At 27.9% G+C, this 24,007-nt stretch overlaps 2 protein-coding genes and 2 non-coding genes across 4 annotated transcripts in view; all 4 read right to left on the bottom strand.

The window, feature by feature from the left end:
- Window positions 1–83: 83 nt before the first annotated feature.
- On the bottom strand, window positions 84–12,790 carry LOC114123397 (cytochrome P450 6k1-like). Its single transcript, XM_050197061.1, has 8 exons — window positions 11,775–12,790; window positions 10,279–10,503; window positions 9,422–9,673; window positions 9,127–9,283; window positions 3,151–3,983; window positions 2,475–2,699; window positions 1,060–1,311; window positions 84–921 (listed from the first exon to the last, which is right to left on the bottom strand). The coding sequence occupies exons 1-8, from the start codon at window positions 12,664–12,666 to the stop codon at window positions 749–751; spliced, it is 3,009 nt and encodes a 1,002-aa protein (XP_050053018.1). The 5' UTR covers window positions 12,667–12,790; the 3' UTR covers window positions 84–748.
- A 3,535-nt stretch (window positions 12,791–16,325) lies between these two features.
- Window positions 16,326–24,007, bottom strand: part of LOC114123208 (choline transporter-like 2) — a 64,804-nt gene continuing 57,122 nt past the window's right edge. The window contains exon 14 of the mRNA XM_050197060.1: window positions 16,326–17,812. Coding sequence (XP_050053017.1) covers window positions 17,718–17,812 — 95 coding nt within the window. The 3' untranslated portion in view covers window positions 16,326–17,717. The remainder of the gene's footprint in view (window positions 17,813–24,007) is intronic.
- Trnay-gua (transfer RNA tyrosine (anticodon GUA)) lies at window positions 22,048–22,138 on the bottom strand. Its single transcript is given in 2 exon segments — window positions 22,048–22,083; window positions 22,102–22,138. It is a non-coding gene; the product is annotated as a tRNA-Tyr (tRNA).
- On the bottom strand, window positions 22,214–22,304 carry Trnay-gua (transfer RNA tyrosine (anticodon GUA)). The gene is given in 2 exon segments: window positions 22,214–22,249; window positions 22,268–22,304. It is a non-coding gene; the product is annotated as a tRNA-Tyr (tRNA).

The following is a 24,007-nucleotide window of genomic DNA, read 5'->3' as shown; positions in this document are numbered from 1 at the left end:
CTAGGTATTGTAATAATTTTTTATATCATTTTATACCATTTATTAATATTGTTAAACAATTGTACTATAAAATTAACAACGAGTTTATTTAAATGAAAATTGATTATTTTTATTCACTTGTAACAATTAATCCAATAAAATCGTACTGTTCCAGTCATAGACAAAATACTAAAACTGATTTTTTCTCCCCCATAAATGACATATTCAAACATTATATTACAAAAAACATAGCTGGTACTTGGGATATCAATGTATACGAATTTATTATATCGTGTATCATAGGTATATCTACCTATAAGCTAGGTACATACAATCACAACTAGTACAATTGTAGATAATATAAAATTAAAGACAAGAAATATCAAACAAGTTTTAAAGCAAAACATTGCTAATATAAGTGTAAACGGAGTAACTTGAATCATCGACAAAATAATATGTGATAATATACTAATTTAAAAGCACGATCAAAAATACTACCAACATATTATATTGTTACGGACAAGCGATGTGTGGGTATAATTTTTATTGTTATTATTTAGTACAATAATATTAATGTTGATAATGCGCAGTAAATATATAGATAATAAACATAAACTTGTTAGTAATGTTCAAGACACCTCGTCAAAACAAATCAACACACACACACACACACACACGCCCACACACACACACACACACACACACAAGTACACACTTGAAATTAATGATATGATAATATTATTTGATTTAATGATAGTACATAATTTAATTAATGTTCAATGATCGGTCTAAATTTTAAGATAATGCCATTTTTCGGTGAAGTAAGTCCCGTGTCACTCCTTATGTTGACGGGAATTTCGGTTTGTTCACATGGTAGGACTTCGAACTTCGACAATACATTTGACAGAAGCAATTTCATCTCTGATTCCGCGAACCGTTTGCCTGTGTAAAATATTAAACTTAGTATAGATAAAAATTGTAAATACATAAAATAAATATGAATTATTGACCGAAATATGAATGTCATAATATGATTAAACGATATTAAAGTATGAGTACATAGTAATAAAATATTATTACCTATGCACACTCGAGGTCCGTCGCCAAACGCCAAGTAAGTGCCTTTAGGTCGTTGAGATTTTTGTTCCATAGAAAATCGTTCTGGATCAAATCTCATCGGATCGGGGTAATATTTTGGATCATTATGTATGTGGAACATCGGTATAGTAATTTTTTGACCTTTTTCAATAACAAATGATTCGTCAGGTAGAGTATACGTTTTTGTAGCCACTCTCAATATGCTAAAAGCAATAGAATACTTGCGACCAGTCTCTGAAATAAGATAAACGACTAGATTATTAAAATAAACAATGATGCAAAAATATAATGTTTCGGTAATTAAAAACTGATTTTTACATTGCTAATTTTGATAAGAACTATACTTAATAATTACTACAAGACATAATAATATTTAGTATTGTAATTATTTAATCGAAATAATGGATTGCTCTATGCAATGAAAATTGCTATATTTGAAAAATCATTATTATAAATTCATTATCCTTAATAAATAAGTATCTATTATAAAAGTATTGAAATACTACAAGATTTATTTTACAGTAAAAAAGGGGGTTTTAAGTTTAGAAATAGAAGTTTCTGTATCACTTCAGTAAACTCATGATTAGGTTACGTATTTAATGTCTTAAAAAATAAGAAAAATATCCTAAAAAAATACGACCTAATGCTTTAATATCAAAAAAATTTACTGAAGAAATGCACTAAACAACTTTAAAAATGTTATTAAATTCGTTAAAAACACAATTTTGAATAGTTTTGTGTATGTATAATATTGTTATAACTTAAAACTTATAAAAATTGTACATACGCAGGTAATCGACAATGGTAGGACTGTTTAATTTTCTGCATTTTTCACAATACTATACTAACATTCGACTAACGGCTCTACGGACTATGAGTAACTACTTATAATCGGACACCAATTACTTTTATATCGCGTATCGTAACGTTATTGAGATTATATGATGGGAATTATGTATAGCTGTATAGATAGATACAAATAGGCTATTGCGGTCTTTGTAAAAATAACTAATTTGCGAGACAAAACGGACCATTTAAAACAATTTACATTGAATGTATATTTTTAAAATGTTTATTATTGCAAGCAACAAATATATATAAAAAGAACCTAAAAATAGAAAAATGATCTAAAAATGTCAAAAAATGCAAAATAATTATTTCATTTTTAAATTCTCTGGTGTATGAATCAAATTATATACCTCCTAGGAAAACATTGCTCTATGCTATCCATTACAAAATATAGTTTGCATTAAAGTCTCCCTACTCATGGTATGGTACAAAATTGTAAGTATTAAAAATTTGTCCTTTATGTATCTATACTTGAAAATTCTCGGTAGGAAAATAAGGTAACTAGGATGGTGAATCGAATTGTTTATAACTCAAGAATATTTTCTTACCGTCCAATACCATGTTGGCGTAAGTCAGATCCATTAAATAATCATTGTTTAATTGCCCGTTGTATTTTGCTTTCATCGAACATATTTCCGCACGTAATTTGTCTTGAATTTCTTTGTTCAGCGCCAATTCGTATAGGCAAAAAGATAACATTGACGAAACGGTTTCTGAACCAGCAGTGAACATGAGAATAGCGTTAGCAATGATGTCATCATCGGTGAATTTATCTGTAAACGAGATATTAAAAAAAGTTATTAAATCATCAAGATTATTAATTTAATTATTATTATTGTAAATAAGTATCATGGACGTCATAAAATATAAATTAAATCTATTTATATGGCCACGTCGTCCACAAGTTTACCTGTATCTAATTTAAACGCAGTGGGAAATTTGGTATAGAAAAAACCTTTAACTTCGTATTTTGTACTCTTATAATAAAGTATTTTGATTACATGGGTGTTATAATTATAAGATGTTGCTATATTATTTATATTATATTAGATTATATATTTTTTTTACTATTTAGTTTAACAGTAAATAATTTAATATTTTAAATAAGTCATTTGTTTAAAGTAAGGTTTTCACATCATTCCAACTAAATGAATAGTTATAAAAAAGTAACCTTTCAATTACATATCACTGTATTAATCATTATACAGCTTGAAAAAATAATACCTTCAATGTCTGAGTTCTTTTTCATAACCAATTCTTTACGCGCCTGCATAAGGGTCTGTGTTAAATCGTTCCGGACTAAATTGTGCTCTTCGCGGTGCTTGATAACGTCGGTAAACACATTATAGAAAAAATTAGTAGCTTCTTGTGAAAACAATTTGATTTTAAATAGCTTCAAAACCCGAGGGCAGATCGTCATCAACATTTGTACAATTAACTGTCTTGGGGTGTTCCGGAAAATCATCTTGACGTACCGGCGGAACTCTGAATCGTCGTTTTTGATCGTGTCCAGCTTTAGGCCGAACGCGCAGGTGCCAATCACGTCTGTGGAAAAACCTGTAGTCATTGTTTTCACTTCGAGTCGATCGGTCTTCTCAATCACGTTGGCGATTCTGGACACCATCTCGTCGCCGCACTCGTTGATCTGGTTGTGTGTGTCCTTTAACTTTCCAGACGTGAAGCCCGGGCTCAGCTTTTGGCGCATCGTCCGCCATTTCTGGCCATTAGAGAAAAACAGACTGTTGGCCAATATGGACGTGGATGGATCTATGTCAAAACCGTGGTCGGTGAAGTACGAAAAGTCCTTTACCAGTATCGTGTTGATCAGCTCCGGTTCGCGGACCATAAGCATCGGCTCTCTCATTTGGAAGTACCCAAGCAGTTTGGCGTTCGGATATGAGTAGTAGATCTTTCCGAACCCGTCAATTGGATGTTCGAGTTTCGTCATAATTTTGAACACGTTGCCAAACAATGGTACGGGTGGTACATACGGAATATTCAATTTTCGCCATTTATCGTACGTCGAAGTCGTATAATAATAGATGGTCGTGAAAACAACAATTAAGTTAACATAGGTGATGTTGTCGATTAACAAGTTGGTCAGATACGATATCATGATGGATCTATAAAACGAATCGAATTATTGATTTGAACAGCGTTTTACGACAAAAAAATACGACAGCCACTGCATTTGTTCAAATGATCACTAAGTTGATATTATGTACACATTGGTATCGCGAGCTTATTTTATTTATTTATCACAAAAGAGATGGATTCTTTCGTGTCTGTTTATTGAATTTTGCACGGATATGAAGTGGAAGGGATATAAGTTATATGATTACAAAATATGTGAACAAGGAACTCGTTTGACTGATACGATTCGAGAGCACCTAAATAAATAACCACTTTGTGCTAATTGATGTTTTACTAAGTCAATAAACAAACTGACATTTTTTACTCTGAAAATGTGATTTATCTATTATTTAATAAACACTGAAGACTTATTTAGAGATATTTAGACACTACTATTAGTGTTAGAAATATAAATGGAAACTTCTTTTACCTATAACTCATTATATTTTAAAATATATTAATTATTCTATTTTTGTTAGTTTTATTACAAACGATGACGTTACTGATTATAAAGTAGAAAATACTTAATAACAATTGGTGATGTTTGTCTACGTTAATGAACAGATAATATTTGTTTAAAAAGTCAATGATTCCGAATAAATTGCCTAGTAAAAGTTGAATTTACACGTCATTAGAGGGTTTCGGAATTTAACAAATAAAAAAAGATTAAGTTTTATTTTTATTCCGTGTATAATAAATACCCACCGCCGAGCTATTTAAAGATTTGTCTTCATTATTAATCAATACCATAACTCATAAAATCATAAGTAATGCGATTCCTGTATAAAGCATTTGTTTGTTACCTTTTTTTTTTTAAAAAATTTTAATCATTATTAATCATTCTAAAAATTTGTGCGTATCATGTACAGGGCTGTTGCATCCTTAAACATGTCACAAATCAACTTAATTAATACAAATTGTATATTATATTAATTTAGTTGAATGTGTTTCCATGAATAGAAATAATATACATGATGACGTATCTGGGCAATGAACATATGTTATTTTTAATACAAATAGTTCAAAGCCCAGAAATAATGACACATATTATAATCATTTGAAAATTAAGTAACTTATTATAACTAATTAAGGGTGTTACTCAAATAAGTAACTCTAAGACCTAAGTTATAGTGGGTGTAAATATCCAGTGGATAATTAAATGTGGAGGTCTTCATTAGCGATCTGTATATGGCTGTAATGATATTCATATTACATCATCAAACTCCATATTTTTTATCATCAATAATAATATTAAAATTATATGTATAATACAATAATAATACTGTACCCTGTATCATGTACTTAATTAATTAAAATAACGATGTTCCTAATTTAAGAATATTATATATATTAAATTATGTATATAGAAATTCATTATGATAAATTAATAGTAAAATATACAATGACAATAACATATTTTGTACCTATTACTTATAAAATAAACAACAACACTCTATAATCGCACAATAAATATAAATGGTCAATAATATAAATAAGACCAAAAAAACTCATCACTTTTTGCTCTAATTGTAGTCGTACCAGTAGCAATCTCGAAGTTACCCACCATTTACGAGTGCTCGCTAGTTATAACTACTATTAAGCGTTCATTCTCGTCATTGATCATTCTACTAACGTTTGCGTGTATAGTTGTCGTCTCATAGTTAAAATTAACAATTAGTGTTTTAATTATTTCACTTAAAAAGTAACTTCCTTTTTCAGTCTCCATCTGCTCTGTACTTTGCTTCATCCTTTGGATTTAGTGCAGAGAGGGATCACTTCTATTTCAAGTACATAGCTTCATAGGTAAGTGTTCATAAAATAAAATATACTAAGTGTACAGAACTTTTATTGTGTTTGATATATTAATAATAATAAGGTTTTATCTATAAAAATATAATATGTCTATGTAACTTTTAATAAATCTATACTCACTACTCTAAGATACGTTCTCATTAGTAATAATATATAGACTTTAACATATGGTAAAATTAAAGACAGAACTGTAGGTACTCCTAGCTCCATCAATTATTAAAGTTCTTGACCATAACATCCAGGTTAAAATATTATTATAATGTAATGTTTCATCAATAGCAACGTTTAATTTTGTTTTTGATTCATCACAAGACGATGTAGAGTGAGGAATTTGATAAATGATTAAAAGAAGAATGAAATTAAGAAGAAATAAGTGTGTTTATTGGATATTCTGTAAATCTTTAAATTTATTTGTTGATGAAAGTAGAACAGTAGGTATATCAAGTTAGGTAGATAGGAGTTTTCGTTTGATTAACCGTTAAACATCTTTAAGTTGGAAGTGTTTAAGTATTTTTCGTAATAGGTACAGGAAATATAGCTTTTAACAAACGATTACAGTTATCTACGCAAAAACTAAGTTTATCAAACATTTAACAACCATTTTTTTCAACTTTTTAAATTCTATTAGTAGTGCGCCAGTGCACGATTTTACAAACTAAGTGATTCTTCCTCAATGCGTCGACTCTTTTAGATTCTGAACGAAGTGATGAATGTATTGATTTTACAATGATGACGTGTGTTTTTTTTTTTTTTGTTTTTTTTTGTGTCTGTGTATAGCATAACTAGTCGAAATAATGCTCCAATTTCAAACTATGGGGGTGGTTTCCGATGTAAAAGTGAATATCCTTGGTGCATTATAGAGGTAAAAAGTTAACACTTTCCAACAGTTTTCAAAAAAATCGAGAAAAACAAAAAAAAAATGACGGAAAAACGGCAATTTTTACGCAAAACCAGTTTTCGACCAAATCGATTTTTTTTTATGGTTGTAATTCAAAAACTGAAAATACTTGAAATTTTCACCAAATGTTAATGTCAGTGTTATCTATATACAGTTAAATTTTCAAAAATTTTTGACTTTTTTTGTGTTTTTTATAAACCACTGAAATTTTCGATTTTTTTGAGAAATTTTTTTTAAAGTGTCGATTAAAATTTTTTGGATGACCAAAAAGTTTTGAAAATTTAATACAAGGTTCCTTATGAGTTGTTTTTATTGTAGCTAAAAAAAATTAAAAATCGTTAGTCACAATTTTTTTTTATAAGCGTTTATAGTTCAAATTTTTACGAAATCTGTCGAAAACGCGAAAATTTGCAAGTAATTTTGAAGTTGAAAAATCATAAAATTTTTTGTGTTCATAACTAAGAATTAAAATTATAACACTAAGTTTTCCATAAGTAACAAAAGTACAAGTTCAAGTAACTATAGAGAAAACTCATAAGATCATTATAGGAAAAATTTTATGTGCGTTTGAATTTTAAATTTTTACGAAATCGCGTAACGATAATGATTTATCCTCAAACGATTTTAAATATTTGTTATTATTCAAAAAGTATAAGTAGGTACTTGAAAATTTTACCAGCTATTAAGATTTGCGTTTTCTTTACGTGATTTAATTTTTAAAATATTTTTAATTTTTTTGAGCTATTTATAGACAACTGCAATTTTCAATTTTTCTGAAAAATTTTTTTTGAAGTGTCGATAAAATTGTTTTGGCCCTATCAAAATACTTGAAAATTTTATACAAAGTTCCTCATATGTTATTCTTATAGTGATTAAAAAATTATAAGAATACATAAGCACAATTTTTTTTTATTAGCATTTGAAGTTTAAATTTTGACGAAAATTCGTTAATAATAAAATATTCATAATATTTGCAAATTATTTTGTAGGTATAATTCATAAAAATGTTTGTATAGGTAGCTAAGAGTTGAAAATTTAATACAAGATTTTTCATAAGTTTAGCTTACAATAATTATAAAAGAACTTAAATTTTGGTGTATTCAGGCCATAAACATAAACCACCTTTTTCACCAACAACTGGAAATTATATCCTAGGCTGACAAATCATCTTTGTTCAGAATCGTTTTTCGTATACAATGATACCTATCATTGCATTCAAATTTAACCTACCCTAGTCCGAGGTCCACCCCACTCCCTAATGTACAGCAGAACGGTACCCACTTGCCTGCTTTTTTTTTTAACTTTCTAATTGTACAATTTATACATTTACATTATTTTGTTCACTATATTAATATAATTGATATCTACTAATCTATAGATCACTAAGTATTATAGAAATATTTTATATCATTTGTTAATATCGTTAAAAAATTGTACTATATAACGAAAAGTAAGTTTTTTTTTATTCGTCTATAACAATGCATCGAAGGAAATTGTAATTTTCCAGTTATGGACGAAGTACTATACTACTTTAACTGATCCCCCCCATAAATGATGTATTTGAAGATTATATACGAACTTATTATATTATGTACCTACCAATATATAAATATAATTAGGTATAGTTATATATTATTAACGACATGAAAATATCAAACAAGTTTTAAAACAAAACATTGCTAATATAAGTGTGAACGAAGTAACTTGGTACATTGTCAAAATAATATGTAATAAGTAACAATACATATTTAAAAGCACAATCAAAAATTTTATCTACCTACCTGCATAATATATTATTATGGTAAAACGATGTATGGTATCATTTTTATTGTTATTATTTAGTACTATAATTAACATTGATAATGCGCAGTAGATACGTTGATAATAAACATAAACTTGTTAATTATGTTCAAGACACCTCGTTAGTCGTAAAAACAACTCAACACACACAAACACATAATGTGTACACACTTGAAATCAATAATATAATATTATTAAAGATAAGGAACTTATGTACAAGAGGAAGTTTAGAGAGAATCCAAAGTGCGATTACGGCGCCAGTGCATAGTCGATGTAACACCTAATACTGGATTTCCCACTAAGGAGATACGACGGTGATCTGGAGGACTTCACCAAAGTAACCCATGAGGCAGTGGCCTATTAAAGTCCCTGGATGTTAGTATCTAGCTTAATTTAATGTGATACTTAATTATGTTGTTTCTACCTAAATTGTCTATTTATGCTAATTACTTTAATAATTTATAATTTAATTTAGCGCTGTCGTTCATTACAACAATTTCATACGAATAAATAAATAAATTAAAGATAGTACAAAATTTATTTAATTTTCAATGATAGGTTTAAATTTTAAGATAATGGGATTTTTCGGTGAAACAAATCCTGCGTCACTCCTTATGTTGACGGGAATTTCGGTTTGTTCACACGGTAGGACTTCGAACTTCGACAATACATTTGACAGAAGCAATTTCATCTCTGATTCCGCGAACCGTTTGCCTGTTTAAAATATTAAACTTAGTATAGGTAAAAATTGTAAATACATAAAATAAATATGAATTATTGACCGAAATATGAATGTCATAATATGATTAAACGATATTAAAGTATGAGTACATAGTAATAAAATATTATTACCTATGCACACTCGAGGTCCGTCGCCAAACGCCAAGTAAGTGCCTTTAGGTCGTTGAGATTTTTGTTCCATAGAAAATCGTTCTGGATCAAATCTCATCGGATCGGGGTAATATTTTGGATCATTATGTATGTGGAACATCGGTATAGTAATTTTTTGACCTTTTTCAATAACAAATGATTCGTCAGGTAGAGTATACGTTTTTGTAGCCACTCTCAATATGCTAAAAGCAATAGAATACTTGCGACCAAGCTCTGAAATACGGTAAACGACTGATTGAAATAAAAATGCATTACTAATAATTGTTTACAAAGTTTAATTTTTATCTAGATTCTAGATATTGATATTACTTTATAAGGCAAAGTAAATAAAAAATGCTTACGAATACTAAACCTTACGATAAAATTTTTTTGAAAACTGATTTTTACCTTGCTTATTTTTATAAAAATAATAATTATTACATGCCATATTAATATTTAGTTTTATAATTATTTAATCGAAATAATGGATTGTTCTATGAACGGAATACTTGATAAATCATTATTATTATGAGTTCATTATTATTAATAAATAGGTGTCTAATGATTAATAACTCGATAACCACTCGTTTAAACTGAAATAGGTACTTAAAAATTTCTAAAAAAATCATCGTCTAAAATATGTTACAGTAAAATTTAAGGTTTTAGGTTTAGAAGTATACATTTTTGTATCATTTCAGTTAACTCATGATATTATAGTACAAAAATGTAAGTATTTAAAATTTAGCCTTTATGTATCTATACTTGAAAATTTCTGGTAGGAAAAAAAGGTGACTAGGATGCTGAATCGAATGGTTTATAAATCAAGAATATTTTCATACCGTCTAATACCATTTTGGCGTAAGTCAGATCCATTAAATAATCATTGTTTAATTGCCCGTTGTGTTTTGCTTTCATCGAACATATTTCCGCACGTAATTTGTCTTGAATTTCTTTGTTCAGCGCTAATTCGTATAATCCAAAAGATAACATTGACGAAACGGTTTCTGAACCAGCAGTGAACATGACAATAGCGTTAGCGATGATGTCATCATCAGTGAATTTATCTTCAAACGATAAAATCAGTATTAAAAAAAGGTACTTTGGAATTGACACCACAATTATTATTTTAGTTATTATTATTGTTCATTTGAAATATGAACGCCATAATGTATAAATTGATTATATTACTACGGTGACGTCGTCGATGAGTGTAGTACCTATATGCACTTATATTTAATTATTAATATATATATAGGTTCGTAGTCTCTTCATTAAATTGATCTTTTCATGAACGGCTTTTTTACACTTTGTGAAAATTGAAAATATTTCACAAAATGGTCACTTACATTTATGTTTATAAAACCTTGTACCTTGACGTGTGTAGTGAATGTTGTATTTAGTACACAAAGTTAACGACCATATTGTGAAAAAATTACTGGATGTTAAATTGGAGTGTTCATTTCATGAAAAGGTAACAATTTTACAAGTATTTTCGAATTTCACAAAGCGTAAAAAAGCTGTTTCCATTTCATGAATATTTTGTTCATCTTTCATAAAAATCAATTTCACAAAGTTTCTACGACATAATATACACATCGTGTAAAAGTATTTTACAATTTTATAATAAAGTTCAAGTATTTCATATTTGTATTAAGTATAAACTATAAAGTATTTTGATTGCATATGGGTGTTAATTATTATATATTGGTATATTTTTGTATTCTAACTTTATTTTTTGTTATTGAGCATTTTATGATTTATGATTTTGTGAATCTTGATTTTAAGATTTAGTGGCTCATAAAATATTTACGTATAACTTTATTTATTTATTTATTCCATCAGAGTTCAAAACTATAAATAGTAATTGTTTACTTTTATTTGTCACATTAATAGAAATCGTAGGTTTACACATTTTGTTTTTCCCTAATTATAAATTATTTTTTTTTTTAATGAGGAAATTGATATAATAGAAAAAATAATACATAAAATTAATTCATCTCTTTGAGCTAAGCTTGTAGTAGGTTATTGAGATTACTTACAATTGAAAATTTTTAACTATTATATGCAACACTGATATTATTTTATCAAAACCTTTTCATTTTTTAGATCATTTATAAAACTTAATACGTCAGTTTTTAGAAATAATTTAGCTATTTTAAATAAGTCATTTGCTTAAAGTTAGGTTTTCATATTATCATTCCTACAAAATAAATAATTATAAAAAAGTAAGATTCTTTCAATTACATTGTAATTGAAAGTGATATGTGATAATATGTCATATGTCTATGCCATATCACTGCATTGATCATTAAATAGCTCTCAAAAATAATAATACCTTCAATGTCCGAGTTCTCTTTCAAAACCAATTCTTTACGCGCCTGCATAAGGGTCTGCGTTATATCGTTCCGGACTAAATTGTGCTCTTCGCGGTACTTGATAACGTTGTTGAATACATCGTAGAAAAAGTTAGTAGCTTCATGCGAAAATCTTTTTATATTAAAAAGATTCAACACCCAAGGGCAGATCATCGCCAGCATCTGTATGATTAACTGTTTCGGAGTGTTCTGGAAAATTATCTTGGCGTAATGGCGGAACTCCGAATTGTCGTTCTTGATCGTGTCCAGCTTCAGGCCGAACGCGCAGGTGCCAATCACGTCTGTGGAAAAACCTGCAGTCATCGTTTTCACGTCGAGTCGATCGGTCTTCTCGAGTACATCGGTGATTCTGGACACCATCTCGTCGCCGCACTCGTTGATCTGGTTGTGTGTGTCCTTTAACTTTCCAGACGTGAAGCCCGGGCTCAGCTTTTGGCGCATCGTCCGCCATTTCTGGCCATTAGAGAAAAACAGACTGTTGGCCAATATGGACGTGGATGGATCTATGTCAAAACCGTGGTCGGTGAAGTACGAAAAGTCCTTTACCAATATCGTGTTGATCAGCTCCGGATCTCGGATCATAAGCATCGGCTCTTTCATTTGAAAGTACCCCAACAGTTTGGCGTTCGGATATAAGTAGTACATCTTTCCGAACACGTCGATCATGTGTTCGAGTTTCGTTATCATTTTGAACACGTTTCCAAACAATGGTACGGGTGGTACATACGGAATATTCAATTTTCGCCATTTATCGTACGTCGAAGTCGTATAATAATAGATAATCGTGAACACAGCTATTAATAAGCTATAGGTGATGTTATCGAGCAACAAGTTGGTCAGACACGATATCATGATTGAATATTATAAAACGAATCGAATTATTGATTTTTACGGTTATCGACAAAAAATAAGACAGCCACAGCCTTTGTGAAAGTTTAAAGATAACTGAGCATCTTTTATGTAATGTACACATATTACTACGAACTTATTTATATCGTCAACTTATCTTATTTATTTATCGCATTCCATCTCTTACGTCATAATTGTTTATGGAGTGGAAAAGATACAAGTTAATGATTATAAAATATGTGAACAAGGTCATTTGTTTGACTGATACGGTTCGAGAGCACTAAATAAATAAACACTTTGGGCTAATTGATGTTTTTCTAAGTCAATAGAGTTTATTTTTCCTAAAGAACCGATGAAACTGAAGAACTGAGAACCGGTACTAGCTCATCCTTACAATAAACAAATTGACATTTTTTACTCTGTAAAATATGTTTTATCCATCATTTAATAAACACCAGAAGAGTTATTATATTTATACACAAACTTTAGTGTTGGAAATATAAGTAGAAACATTTTTTTCTCATGATGCTACATAATGTAATTGACCAATCATCCTAATATTTGATTTTTGATCGACAATTGAAGTTGCACAATTCTTTTTTATTTGTATAATTGGTTTTCCATGTTCATGTAGTTACTATTGTTATATTTTAAATATTTATTCTATATTTTTGTTTTTTTTTAACGATGGATGATAACGATATTGATTATAAAGTAGAAAATCCTAAATATAGCAGTTAGTAATGCTCGTTTACGATAACGAATAGATAGTATTTGTTTGGAAAGTAATTGATCCCGAATAAATAGTATAATAAAATTTGAATTTACACGTCAGGTAAAAGGATTGGGAATATAAGAGATAAAAAAAAGTTTTGCTTTTAGTCTGAGTAAAAGAGGTACTCGCCAACGGGTTGTTAAAAGATTTGTTTTCATTATAAATCTATATCATAAGTAATGATTCCTGTATAAAACATTTGTTTATTGACCTTTTTTTTAAAAAAATGTAATAATTATTAATTATTCAAAAAAGGTGTGCCTATCATATACAGAACTGTAACATCATCAGACATGCCTAATAAAATTAACATAATTAATAAAATTAATAATCAAATTTTGTTGATTCTGTGAGCTTGGTAAAATTACCGATTTCACATACTTGGTAATCTCGTTTTCAATATTCTAATGATTCGGCTTAAAATATATAATATAAAACGGCTTTACTGAAAATTATTTAAATTATAAGAGTTAGTTAAAAATGGATTTTAATGAAAATTAATAGTTAAGTTTCAAGTACATTTTAAATATTAATAGATTGTTTTTGTAATATTCTATTCTACGAATAATATTATCATTATATAATATTTAATTATTTGGATTAAATACTTATAGTATTTTTAGATTTCGAGTGCAGTGATGTAATAAATTGTTTACACTAAGTGTAATTTAAAAAAATATATAGTTTTGTGTCTGTACAAAAATAAAATTTAAACATAAATTTAATATCTTTGGATATTCAGTTATATTTATTTTCATTTTAAATTGTACTTTCCTAATTTAATTTATGCATGACATTTTGGTTTTAAAGTAAGAATAATTCTCTAAAATAAAATAAAATATTCTTCATAATTTTTTTTATGAAAATTAAATAATCATAATATGTTTATAATTTGTTAAAGTTAAAGTTCAAACTAAAACAACAATTTATCATTAAAGGATAATTGTCAATTGATAATTTATTATAATTCAAAAAATTATTCGAAATAAAAATAACTTACTCCATATCATTTGTTTGTGCTTTATCTCTTCCCGTGGTACATAAATTTTAAAACTGGGAGCTGAAATAATAAAAATTAAAAAAATAAAACTTTTTTTTAATCGAAACGAAGGTTTGTAATTTTTTTTACAAAGGGTAGTAGCTGGGTGTCAATTTCAGCATTCTGGTATGTAAGCCAAATGGGCCGCATTGAAACTTGTCTTCTGGTCGTCGTACAAAAATGCTAATAAATAATGTCAGTGTACTAGCTAAGAGTGTGAAAGATTATCCTTAATTTGCTTTAATTTTTTAGAGTTAATTAATTAACTCTTAATTATCTTTAACTTAAATAAACTCTTATTTAAATTTTATTAAAAAATTATTATTTTTTCAATTCGTCCATGTCATGAAATGGAAACGTTTTTTTTTCACATCAATGTAAATACTTGAGCGTCACCATTTTCTGCCCAAAACGACCTTTGCGTTTACCGCCAGTAGAAAAATATATTTTTTCTTTTTCCGTCACTACAAATTTTAGTTTCTATATTTTGGTAACCTCTTGTCATGTAAACAAGTAGAATTATTGATAATTGTTAATGATTTTTAAAATTTTTAATGAAGTATATGATTTTACAAAAACACATTTAAGTGATACTTAAAATTAAAATTATGTAAAATATTGTATAATACTTTATACTATATTAATTTTATTACAAAAAAGTCTATATTATGACGTAAAAAACAACATCACACTCAAATATTTATTTCTCTTTTTTTATAGTTATACGCTATTAATTTTACGAAAGTATATCGCCATATTTCTCCCCTTTTATACTGGTCAATTAAATACTATTTTTTTTATCGTTTTAAAATGTGTTTTTTTGTTCACCGACGCTTTTTAATTTGCGATAAACGTCAGTTTGAATTTCATCGATTAAAATATTAACCCATTGTAAAATAAATGGCGAATGTCGATAAAAACTATTTTTGAAATGTGCATGAAATGACTCATAGGCGTTTGTTGTGCGTATAAGTTGTGAAGATGCAAGTGTCCAAAGTTTTGGAGGATAAATACAATCTTCAGAATATGTTTCTACAAAATAGTCAGTAAAATTGTGTAGCCTTTCATCAATCGGACACTCCCTCATTAAGTCGTCAGTGAAAAAATCACTTACATCTTCCGGATTTAGAAATAATAAGCCAAATATATTATGTAACCATTTACAAATTTCAGATGACTCGTCTTTATACACATTTGATAAGCCAATTTCTTGTGTTTTACGGTACAAAGATTGGGTTAAGTAAAATCGGTTAGTAAAAAAAAATTCATACACGGTCTCTAAGGCAAGAGTTTCAAATATTTATGAAAATAAATTGTATCTATGATTATTTGTTTTTTGATTAAAACAAAATACATTTTATAGAATACTGGTTTTGCTTAAAAATTATCATTTTTTATTTCAATTATACCAAACGAAATTCCCGAAATTTTTTCTCTAAATGAAATTCGATGTATTTTTATTTTCACGAAATGTTACAAACAACTAGAATACGGATAAAAACCACATACAATTGTATAAACAGGAAACTAATACAGATATGATTTAATTTGTGATTAATATATCAGTTCAAATCAAATTTACATGAATAATTATGTTCATTTAAGTATATTACATAGTATTTCAGCATTCAGTATTGTAAACGGCCAAAATTGTTTCTTAGTTTTCACAAACTATAAATGAATATGTAATTAGGGATAGTATTAAAAGAGATTAATGACTTTTTACTTTTTGCATGATAGCTCTGTTAATCAGTCTCTATAATCCATACAGCTCAGATTACGTGTTAAATGGATTATCAGTAGTCTAAATAATATCATCAAATATATAATTACAAAAATACACAAGAATATTCATAATATAGATTTTTATTGTATTTAATTTGTATAATTATAATATATTATGGTACACTACAATATATAACAGCCTTAAAACATTTTGTTTGTTTTTTTTTAAATTATCAAGCGCGTACAATATAATTAATATAAATATAATAAGCTCGTCGTAGGTAATTCGTATAAAAGATTCTAATATATATTATCACGTGGGGGTTGGGGGCATAGATTTTTGACATTGAAATAATAGCCAACATTTAGAAATTTATAAAACTAAGATAAAATACAAAATCAAACAATAACATTATATAATTTTTTTTAATTCAAACTGTAGGTAGGTACAGTTTATGTTATACCCTAGGGTTAGGTAAATAATGATATACAGCTGCAAAAATGAGCCCCAAATCTTAAAAATGTTGTATGGAAATCCGTATCCTTCATTTAATTGTCGATAAATCACAATACATACTTATAGTATGCCACATCACTATTATATATCTACTACTTAAATGGTTTACAATAATACAATGGGATGTTTAGAGTGATATGACTAAAAAGGATGGACACGAATAAACAATCATATTTATGGTTTAATTTGTTTGGTAATAATAATAGGTATATTAGGTATAATTGTACTATTGTAGGCTAAATAATCAAATATAATCATTATACTTTTAACAACTTATTATTTTTCAGCGGTCCTCCTCTTCCGAAATTATTATTATTTGTTGTTATATGATCATTAAAGTTTGGTATGAATAGGACTTACAGCTATAGGTATATATTATCACCACATACAATCGATATGTTCTACGATTGGGGTAAAATTAATATTATTTAGGATAGAATAACGTGATAAGCAATACGCTATCTAACAGGGCGATGCTTTTATCGTGACCCATCTGGCAGCATGTTAGAAGAAACGATGGATTTTTTAACATCCAAGAACAAAATATACTGATAATATAATACGAGTAATCATAGAAAAATATTAATTAGTATGTTGTTGGATATTAAAAAATAATAATAATGATAATCGTGATTCTTGAAGTATTTATAGCATGGTCCACGATAAAATAATCACTCTGCGAGGTTTTCGTGCTTATATTATATTATTATATTACAATTAAATACAAAAATGATATAATAAAATAGTGAATTATAATAATATTATCATGGGGGGGGGAAGGAGGAAACAGTATATGACATACCCGTATGTAGTATATATTATAATATATATTATTTAGGGTAAATAATATTTGTATATGTTTACGAACACACGTGGCGTCGGAGGTGGTAGCACAATATATTTTTATAAATAGGTTTATGTATATTATGACCACATGTACAATATATGACATGTTAAAAATATTTAAATCATATCACGCTTTGTCATCGCATTGAAAATTACAACATGTTTTTCGTTCCCAATATGTTCATCAGTTTTCGCGACATGAAGTAAGGACGATCAGCTGATCCGTCGTTTCGTTCAGAGTCTTCCACTGCAACAAAAAAAGGGATGAAAATATATTTATACATTAAATGTATACATTATGTAAAAAATATTGCAAACATAATATAACATACGGTTATTTGAACTTGTATTACAATTATAGTATTAATAACAATGCGAATGTACCACTTTACCGTAATAATTACTATCAGTTCCATGGTGTTTTTGTAAGCAAAGAGGTTGAGGTAAGAGTTAAGACAGAAATCAACAACTTTATAAACATTAAAAAGTAATAGTTTAATTATTATATTGCTTATAGTTTGAGATAGAATCCCAAGATGATGTGACAACCAACTATAAACGCTGTAAATTGTCAAAAATTGTATTAAAAAAAAAAATTAAATGTATTCTGACTTAGTACTTGTGCTTCATTTCTTTTATAGTATATTTAATGTTCTCAAAATGATATTTTAAATAATGTAACAAATATCACTTAATTAAAAAAAAAAAAAATTGTATTACTTTAATAACTATCCCCTGCCTCGATTACTGTTGTTTCTTTACGCTAGATTAGTGTAAAACTAAACTAAATTTAACCAATTTCTGGCTTCAACATATTTACGTACCATATTATTAAATAATGTATTTCATTATATAACTATATAATTATTATGACATACACTGAAAAAAAAATATTATTCAGTGAAAAATGTATATTTTATTATTACCCTGCAATATCAATTGACGATCGGAAAGTTCTAGTACAGCTATTCCGTACTTTTTTTCTCAAACATAAAAACAAATTTAAATTACCATTCGCTTGTTTATTTTTCTGTTTGACGTTTAATTGACTCACTTTAAAATGCGTGCATACAAAATTCTTGTACGAAAAGTACTTGAATTTACAAAGCAAACAATAAATATGCGTATTATAGAATATAACTGATATTTTATGCATTAATACAATTAATAGTGAAAATTTGTAAAAAAAAAAAATGTATGTTATCTGATATGTTATTAAAATACACATTAAAAAAATATGATAATCCGTTTAACAGGATTATTTGCATGTTACACTCGTTATCTAAAAAAAACTTAAATATTGCTGACCAGGTATCTTTATTTTATTGTATGTTTGATATTTTCAATATTTCGTATAAAAAGCAAGTCGGGGTACCATGAGAGAATGAGAGAATAAAAAACCTAAATCTAAAACGCCAAATAGATAGGTAAAGTGGACACCTATTTACTGATTAATATGGTAGTGAAAGGATATCAAATTACTAATAAATAGATAGGATCTAATAGATGTATAATAATGCATATTATTATGGAGTACCTACTGTGGCTAAACATAGAACTAATACTAACTCAGATAATTAATCAATTAATTGATGGAGCTACTTAATAATTTCGTCGACTGTAAATGGAATAAATGGATACACGTCACATGTTATGTTAGTGTATATTTTAGTTAATCTATGAGTTAATCGACAATATACGTGTACCTATGATGTAAATGTGTATAAAAATTAATATTTAATGGGATTATTTAATAATGTAGAATATTTATATCACGTTAATTCGAATGAACAAAATAGCGTACATTAATCGCACGACAGTTTTCTATTATTTGCATTATACCGCTATCTCCCGGTACTCACCACTGCATTAAAATTCCCAAAAGGACATCGTAAAGTTCTTTTGTTCATTTCGTTTTATTTCCTATTTGATTTTCTTCCATCCCGTATTTTTAAACCCAATAACACAATGCGAGTTTTCGATAAACACTCGCGCGTGGAGTCTAGAAGTTCAACGTATTGCACGTTGAGACTTTTCCGAAAATAAATTAACGAAAAACACGACATTAAATATAAATCAATTCGTGTGTGATGAGAGGGGAGGAGGGCGCAACAATGAGTGCGTATCTCGTAACGATACTATGTCACGTAAGGTTTATTCGAAAGCCGAAGAAAGAAAACAAAATAAGCCATAAACATCAAAATCGGAGGTTTTATTGTGGTTGGTAAAATAAATATAAATACAAATAGCCGTCGAAATAAAAATAAATCTCGGTATAAATTAAAGTCTCGGAATCGTATAATTGTATTTTACCCGTCGTTTATAATAATTTATGCATGATAACGAAAAAACAGCACACGTTTGCTGTACGCTCAGATACTCAACAGCCATGGTGTTCGATGAACATTACGAAATTACATGGAATTTAGTTTATACGTATAATATATAGGTATACTTTAATTAATTTTTTTTTTATTTTGATTGCATACTAGTGAGTAAGGTCATAGGGACAATAGTGGATATAAGGGATTCTGCTGCACGTTCTTGATTCGAAACTTGCGCGTTATGTACACAAAACTAAATAACGTTTAAAAAATATTCAACAAAATGATGATTAATTTTATTAAAGATAAATTTAGTGGATTTAAGTTATATAATTAACTTTAGTTAGGTTATTTTAAGTTTAATTTAATTTTTTAACGTTATCGTTATAATAAACTTTTTCTTTTTTGTACAGTTCATAACACACATTCAATATCATATCCCATATCCCTATTTTAATTACATAAAAATCAAATTATGTAATAAATATTAATATACTAGTTACTTATTTATAAGTTTCAATTAAGGATGTATTCTACATGCAAGTCTAAATAACCACTCATTATAATATAGGTACATAAAATGTGCTTATTGTAAAACATTAAAAAAAAAAAAAATGTTTAAATTTATAACACGAATATTTAAAGCTTAAATAAGCATTGTAAAGTAGGTACCACAAAATGAAATACGATACGAAAAAAAAATAAATGGAAACGTTACAAAATTTCAGTCCACTACTCCGTTCATATAAACATTAAATAACTATTTACAATATTATTATAAATTATAAATAATTAACTAATACGCATATTATTTTCTTTCGAAAATATTGTTCGTTTGTTATATCGAATTATGTAAATAAAATATTTCCATAAAGTTAATACTTATCGAAAAATTGAGCATTTTCTTTTGAAAGAATCTACATGCACTATAGGTGATAGGTAAATTATACGTATACATCGATTGTATTTCAAAGTGTTTCAATTATTATTGTAATACGTATTGACATATAATCAATGAAAAATCACAAGCTAAACACGCACAAACCATAAAAACTTTAAGTTTCCCTTTTTTTCAAATACACCAATTATACTGCGTTAAACTAGGACATTAAGCTCGCATTTAAATATCAATTGACGTACAAATTATTGGGTTTTTTTCTCACTACCTAGCTATAAATTGTATTATAAACATTTGCACGATTATTTTAGTACAAAATAAGTTTTTACGTCACGTGTTTCGATTTAAGGTACACTATAAAAATTCCAACAATATAGTGCGTATATATATATGACCGATTAATATTATACTTAATCGGCCAAATGATAAAAAGCGCGAAAATAAGAGAATAACAGTCATGAATGCCTATCGAGTTGTATGAGCCTATAAAAAATAATTAAACAAGGATTTGTGGTTGAATTGTATAATAATGTTGTTTGTTTGTCTTTTAGTTTTTTTTTTTTTTTTGTACTCTGCAATACGGCACCGAGATAGAAGTAAAATGTCGTAAAATGAATTGGGACCATTTGACCAAAAAAAAAAAAAGAAAAAGAAAGAAAAGAAAAGAAAAAAAACTAAATTATAATACCGGTGTTTCCATAATTATTATTACGAAACCTCCGTGTTCGTGCATTTATTTTGAAGATCATAAGCCAATGATAAAATAAAATTTAAATAAAATCTAACTTTGAATATTCAACGTACACATAGATCCCGAGACTGTTTAAGGAAATTTACGGACAGCTCCAGACTTTACGGAGACGTGGGTAAACCGTCATTTATGTATATTGTTGAACAAATTTACTATGCAGAGAAATACATTATATAATAATATCATTGTAATACTTTGTGCAAACTTAGATAATGTAATTCATAACAGCTTTTACTCTTAATTTCTAAATGTTTATGTCCCCTATTTATTTCGGCAAAACTTAAACAATAATAAACTTTATTGATCGTTTAACTCACTTACTATTAGGAAGGATATCATCATTATATCTCCACATTACGATTATTCGTTTCGTATGAATTAAGTATTAATAATAATACTAATAATAAATATGAGGGCGGATGTTCGACACGGCAATATAATATTTGCAATTATTACGGTAATGGCCTTTTACAATTTGTATTCAAATAAAAAAAATTGATAAAAATATTTCCTTCGGGCCGGATTTGAACCAGCGACCTATGGATATCTATGATATTACACCACTACAGTCCACCGCTCTACCAACTGAGCTACCGAAGGTTGATTAATGTAGATCATTTTAGCACATTTCAATCGACAATTTGAATTCAAATAAAAAAAATTGATAAAAATATTTCCTTCGGGCCGGATTTGAACCAGCGACCTATGGATATCTATGATATTACACCACTACAGTCCACCGCTCTACCAACTGAGCTACCGAAGGTTGACTAATGTAGATCATTTTAGTGCATTTAAATCGACGGGTTCGCTTTCACCGCAATTATCACCTTTGACAAACTGGCCAAACCTGCTCCGGACTAATATTATAATAGTTCCTTAATGAGGGGTACACCGACACTGCACAGTGCATATAATGCACTTGGGTGTATACGAATTTGTCTATCGCATAGCTCCTGAATAATAATATTATCGTCTTAATATTTTATTGCACATTATTATTCATTATTAACAAACATAATATAATAATCATATGCTGCGTTATCGTTTTATATTTACCTATACCATAATGATCAGCCCCTATTTTAACATTTAGTACGATAATGCAAACACGTAGAACGGATTTAAAATAAGTATAGCTTGTAAAGTTGTAAATGCGTTTTTTTAACTATCCAACAATACTTTATGACTCCATTCCTGCACACACCCTACTCCCTCTGCCACGACTAATATACAGAAAAAGTGTGCTGCATGAATTTTTTTTTTTATTATTACGGGCAACAGCGTATTCAATATAACAAATTCTCCGAAAAATATACCACGTTTGCTTTATACTCATTCGCATCGTTCAAGTATAGGTACTATATATACATCGTAAAATGTCTACAATAATATAACTGCGTATATAGGGTCAGACTTTATTTCGTTGGCTATAAAAAAAAAAAAAATACAAAATATAAAATATTATACTTTATACTTTGTAGCTGTATTTTTTGCTTTATTGATAAAATAGTGTCGTTCTTCAAACAACATTTTAGATTTCACTACCTTATAAAAACTTATTAAACTATGTAATATAAAACTATATTAACTTAACAGCTATGTAAAAAAAAGGGAAATTATTAAATTACTTCGATAATTTAGTTAAGTTTAGTTTGCTTTACAATTTTTAAGGAATCATAGTAAACCTAAATTAGCTTTCCAATTATATTTTTATTATTATCAGAGTATCTATAAAAAATTTAAACTTTGAAGTAACGTGAAACATATTTTTGTTCCTGGATTGGAAATATAATTGAACAATGAAAACTATATTAAATTTCGAAATCTCTCTGAAAAAAATGTATAAAAAAAAAAGGAAAAAAGGGAAAACCGCTCAAAAATGAATATTATATTTCGAATTCGATAATAATCCTCTTACGCACTAGCTCAAGTGACCTTTCATAAACAATGGTTTATATAGTCTATACATAATATACTCAACTTGAATATTATATTCTCGTATAATGTAAATACAATACAATTACAATGTGTTCATAATATTATAATATAAATTACACGGTAACGAATTCCACTTCCCACGCAACCCATGCAAAAAATAGATGTTATGTACAATTATTGGATAAAAAAAAAATTATATTTTATATCATTACCCATGTAATGTATTAATTAAACAAAACCTTTGGTAACATTACCTATATTGATCGTTAACCTATATATTACATTATTATATTTGATTTCGTATTAACATATTTTCACCGTTATAGGTAGGTACTATTTAAAACTTAAAACTTTTTAAATACACTGTTTTTCTAATTAGTGGTTATCATAAGTAATTAAGTAATTACAAATATTGTATACTACACATTTATACTTTTGAATAAAATAACCACTTACAAAATATAGATAGGTTACATTATCCATAATTGCTTAAATATAAATACGAGTATTCTATTATCGTGTGCCATG

Source organism: Aphis gossypii, chromosome 1 (assembly GCF_020184175.1).
Source record: "Aphis gossypii isolate Hap1 chromosome 1, ASM2018417v2, whole genome shotgun sequence".
Lineage (NCBI taxonomy): Eukaryota > Metazoa > Arthropoda > Insecta > Hemiptera > Aphididae > Aphis > Aphis gossypii.
This window is presented reverse-complemented; position numbering and strand designations above follow the sequence as displayed.

Coding starts and splice junctions, on each gene's coding strand:
- LOC114123397 (XM_050197061.1), bottom strand. CDS start 12,666: ATGATATCGTGTCTGACCAACTTGTTGCTCGATAACATCACCTATAGC. Junction 9,284..9,421: donor CGGACCTCGAGTGTGCATAG/GTAATAATATTT, acceptor TATTTTAAACAG/GCAAACGGTTCGCGGAATCA. Junction 1,312..2,474: donor CGCCAACATGGTATTGGACG/GTAAGAAAATAT, acceptor ATCTTATTTCAG/AGACTGGTCGCAAGTATTCT.